This window comes from Epinephelus moara, chromosome 18 (assembly GCF_006386435.1).
Source record: "Epinephelus moara isolate mb chromosome 18, YSFRI_EMoa_1.0, whole genome shotgun sequence".
Taxonomy (NCBI): domain Eukaryota; kingdom Metazoa; phylum Chordata; class Actinopteri; order Perciformes; family Serranidae; genus Epinephelus; species Epinephelus moara.
This window is the reverse complement of record NC_065523.1, coordinates 39,602,255-39,606,986: the sequence shown is the minus strand read 5'-3', so window position 1 is coordinate 39,606,986 and position 4,732 is coordinate 39,602,255. Positions and strand designations below refer to the sequence as shown.

General features: G+C 42.2%; 1 protein-coding gene across 3 annotated transcripts in view; it reads left to right on the top strand.

Annotated features, from left to right (window-relative positions):
- The window catches only part of LOC126404963 (E3 ubiquitin-protein ligase TRIM47), a 14,828-nt gene extending 10,844 nt beyond the window's left edge, over nt 1–3,984 (top strand). For 2 of the 3 annotated variants that reach the window (XM_050068424.1, XM_050068422.1), the window contains exons 7-12: nt 1,812–2,013; nt 2,193–2,282; nt 2,476–2,502; nt 2,590–2,616; nt 3,497–3,672; nt 3,757–3,984. In XM_050068424.1, the coding sequence (XP_049924381.1) occupies nt 1,812–2,013; nt 2,193–2,282; nt 2,476–2,502; nt 2,590–2,616; nt 3,497–3,672; nt 3,757–3,969 (735 nt within the window). In that variant the 3' untranslated portion in view covers nt 3,970–3,984. The remainder of the gene's footprint in view (nt 1–1,811; nt 2,014–2,192; nt 2,283–2,475; nt 2,503–2,589; nt 2,617–3,496; nt 3,673–3,756) is intronic. The other variant, XM_050068423.1, reaches the window with a different exon arrangement.
- Nucleotides 3,985–4,732: the final 748 nt, after the last annotated feature.

The following is a 4,732-nucleotide window of genomic DNA, read 5'->3' as shown; positions in this document are numbered from 1 at the left end:
TCACAGTGGTGCTCCATGGTTCTTATGTTGATGTGTTTGGACGTCACAGTGGTGCTCCATGGTTCTTATGTTAATGTGTTTGGACTTCACAGCAGCAGGGCTGTCAACTTTTCAAAAAACCTTGGAGTGAGATTCAGTGGGGCCGACCACAATTTCGTCGTTTAGGCCTACACATAAAATTTTTGTTTGTTAACTGATTTGGTAGATGTGATCCTGATCCTCGCATCCTAACGGACTTTTGCGGCACCTGCTGGAGATGGATAGGGCCTATTACTTTACATACAAATACCATACAGAGAGAGACAATGGTGGTGTAGTTGGGGTCTGGGGGTCCTCCCCCAGAAAATCTTGGATGTGGTTGATGCGATTTCCTGCATTCAGGTGGGTTGAGGGGTAGCATTCTGGAGATAGGCAATACCTACTTAACCACATAACCCCAAACAGCCACAGTACAACACCAGGGGACCGACTTTAGTTCTTTAAAATTATATACTATCAAAATCTAAAGTTTTAGCTGCCAATCACTGGTTGAGTTGACACAGAATGACCCTTGAGCATCTACAGGGTAAGTCGCCAGATAATTAAGTGCCAAATACCTGCCTGGTTTCTCCCTGTCCCTCTTCATCTGTTGCCATAATATAGATAATAAATGTGCAAAACAAAATTCATAAATAGGATTAGGAATAGTAGTGGTGACAAAGCTGTGGAAATTAACCTCAAGTCACTTTTATGCTCTAGATATTTTCTCTCAGCCAGTTATAATCTCTCGTCTCCTGTGAGGACCCTGCATGATCATCCTTGCTGGCCTCTGGTCCACTGTCTCCTCCCTGACCCTGCTCTTTATATTGTGGCAATAAAGATTAAACAAATATGTGCAAAGCAATAGTGAGCATAAGTTCTTATTAAGGAGGAGTGGGTTTATTCCTAGCATGAAACTAGCTGGTACGGTATTTAACATAGGTAACAATAACATTAGTGTTCTTGTTAACTTGATATATTGGCATCTATAATTAGTCATCATTTTGCTAACATTATCTACATGCAACAGCATTACTCAACTTACACGGTTTGTTTGGAAGAAACTGTGCAACGTTTTTTTGCTTCTTGCTGGCTGGTTTGCTGAACATAGTTAACACACAGCAGCACACGTCTGGTCTGTGCGATTGATTCAGATCACAAGACGACAGCATGTGTATGACGCCTGGCGCCGTCTACTCATGGTGGGTTTAAAGACAGCTCAGAAAAAGACATTACCACATGTTAAAAACAAATTGAACGGTTGTCACGCTGTAAAAAGTGCGGGGGACATGTCCCACACGTACACCCCTGTCCGCTACGCCCGTGCACTTCATACTAGCAGGAGGGCATCATTCGTCATTGTAGGTAATAATAGCCTAGTTATGTAAGGTGGCGCCACCTACTGTACAGGAGTGGAACGACTACCAGCACTTTTTTTTTTCGAGTGAGAAATTGGAAGTGTGGCATGAGACTGTGTGAAATCAACCAATTGTGTGACTCTCATGGCGAATCCGTGAGAGTTGGCAGCTATGCAGCGGTGCTCCATGGTCACAAATGGTGACTCAATGTTTCAAGTCTGGAGCCCTGCAGATGCAGAAACACACAGCTTACCTGTGTCATGTTGGCGACTTCATAAAATGAGGTCAGACTTTTGACTCCATGTTGGTGGCACAGCCATTTTATAGAACACTGATACATGGTCCACCCTGTCTCTATGTCCTTTACACAGATCATTACCTGCTGAGGACCTTGAGTCTGTCAGCACCTCCTCACCCTCTGTCTCTCCTCCTCAGAGTTTTGAGGATGCCACAGCTCCTCTGGCCGAGGACCAGCAGGACGAGGTGGACGAGGATGAGTTCTCCCTCCACTTCCAGCTGGGGGAGGTGAAGAGCGCCCTGTCTGAGGTCAAGGACAAGATGGATGACATCAGGATGGGGGAGGTCCGCCCCAGAGGCTCCAGAGGGTCCCGAGGGTCCGGTGGGTCACAGTTGGACGGTCAGTTACAGCCTGTGTCAGAAACTGTTCAAGATCAATGGGACGTTTCATCACTGATTTTTACAGTGTTCGTTAAAGTGATGATGTCAGACGCCTGAAATTAAGGACAGCGTCTGTCCCCGTAAGAAAGACACTCGTTGCAGTACTGACTGGTACTGACCGTGTCTGTTGTGTTTCAGTGTCGTCAGGTGACCTGATGATGGCAGAGAGCATGCTCAGTCTGAGCAGGAGCACAACCAGTCTGAGGAAGAGTCAGTGGTCTCTGAGAGGTGACTGATGCCACACCAGCTGCTCCATCATTACATCACTCATTCATTCACTCATTCATTCATTCATTCTTCACCTGCAGAATCATTCCTAACACATCTGCCTGCGTCAGTCTGATCACTGTGTGTGCAACAGTGTGTCTGTGGCTTTTATTGTGAAAGGATGACTGATTGTCTGTTTTCTGTCTCCCTTCAGAAATGAAGAAGATGAAGCCGGTCTCTGGTACGTCCTTTAATAAATATAAATATAAATATAAATACATTAGGTATGAATGATGTGATGTGTTAATCTGCTTCATGTCGTTCACAGGACATAAGAAGGCTCGAGTCTACATGGGTGAGTCTGCAACTGTTGTTAACTGTTATTTATTTGTTTATCATACTTTTATTATTAAATATTATTCACTGTTATAGATTATCACCATAGAATATTTACAATTATAGATTATATATCACTGCAGATTATTTATTATAGAGTATTAGTATAGATCAGTGGTTCCTGACTGGTCCACAGTTTAATTTACTCAGTATCATACGCGTGTTTGTCTGTGTCACAGTTTCCTGTTTCTGTCCAGTATCTGTCCGTTAGTCAGTCACTCTACAGCAGGAAACAGCTCTTCAAAATAAAAGCTCTGTGCTGGAAATTCACTTTACTTCAAAATAAATTATGTGTTTTTGCAAGTTAGAGTTAGAAAGAAAGTGCGACCTGCTTTTGGACCACGATCCACCAGTTGGAAACCTCTGGTTTAGATTAAGTATTATTATCGATTGTTTGACTGTAGATAATTGATTGACTATTGATTATTTATTACTATAGAGTATTTATGTCTATGGATTATATATCATTTAAGATTAGATATTATAGATAGATTATTATATATTATGGATTATTTATTACTATAGCTTTTTACAGATCGTCTATTATCATTGATATTATAGATTAGATTTTATACATTATAGATGGATCACTATAGATTATTTATGACTGTATATAATTACTATATTATATCTTTTTATACAATAGTTTTTTATTATTAAATTTTTTTATGGTATTTACTACTAATATTTTCTACTGTATTGATGATGATGGTGATGATGATGGTGATGATGGTGATGATGATGGTGATGGTGGTGATGATGATGGTGATGATGCGTGATGGCGTCAGACCTCAGAGCTTTGTTGATCTGTCTCCTCACTGTGTCCTCTCTGTCTCCAGAGGATGTGACACTGAACCCGGTGACGGCGTACCCGTTCCTGATCCTGTCTGAGGACAGGAAGCAGCTTAAGCGAGGTGAGAAGCTCCAGTTCTACAGGAACAGTCAGCAGCGCTTCGACGTTTGGTCCTGCGTCCTTGCCAAAGAGAGCTTCAGCACCGGGCGACACTACTGGGAGGTGAGCGTCCCCACACACAGGTAACACTGGTCCATGAGCCGCCGCCCAGGACCTGACCGTCTCCTCTGTGTCCACCTGTGGCAGGTGTTTGTTGGGGAGAGTAAGGACTGGAAGCTGGGCGTGGTCAGCGAGTCGGCGCCCAGGAAAGGCCTGTTCGACATGAGCCCGTCTAACGGATACTACGCCATCTGGTGGAGCGGCAGCCAGATGAGAGCACTCACTGCTCCGCCCCTCACCAAGGTCCAAACACAGTACATCACATTATCATGTTATATTAAGAAAAAAAAACTGTTTTAAAAGTTTGTTTTCCTGAAAATGATGTAAACAAACCTTAAACTCAGGTTTAGCTGTTGTCCGGCAGTTTAGTTGTTGTCTGACAGTTTAGTTGTTGTCTGATAGTTTGTTGTTGTCTGACAGTTTAGTTGTTGTCTGACAATTTAGTTGTTGTCCGACAGTTTAGTTGTTGTCTGACAGGTTAGTTGTTGTCCGACAGTTTAGTTGTTGTCTGACAGTTTAGTTGTTGTCCGGCAGTTTAGTTGTTGTCTGATAGTTTAGTTGTTGTCTGACAGTTCAGTTGTTGTCTGATAGTTTAGTTGTTGTCTGACAGTTTAGTTGTTGTCCGACAGTTTAGTTGTTGTCTGATAGTTTGTTGTTGTCTGACAGTTTAGTTGTTGTCTGATAGTTTAGTTGTTGTCCGGCAGTTTAGTTGTTGTCTGACAGTGTAGTTGTTGTCCGACAGTTTAGTTGTTGTCTGACAGTTTAGTTGTTGTCTGACAGTTTAGCTGTTGTGATAGTTTAGTTGTTGTCTGATAGTTTAGTTGTTGTCTGACAGTTTAGTTGTTGTCTGACAGTTTAGCTGTTGTGATAGTTTAGTTGTTGTCTGATAGTTTAGTTGTTGTCTGACAGTTTAGTTGTTGTCTGACAGTTTGTCTGATAGTTTAGTTGTTGTCTGACAGTTTAGTTGTTGTCTGACAGTTTAGCTGTTGTGATAGTTCAGTTGTTGTCTGATAGTTTAGCTGTTGTGATAGTTTAGTTGTTGTGATAGTTTAGTTGTTGTCTG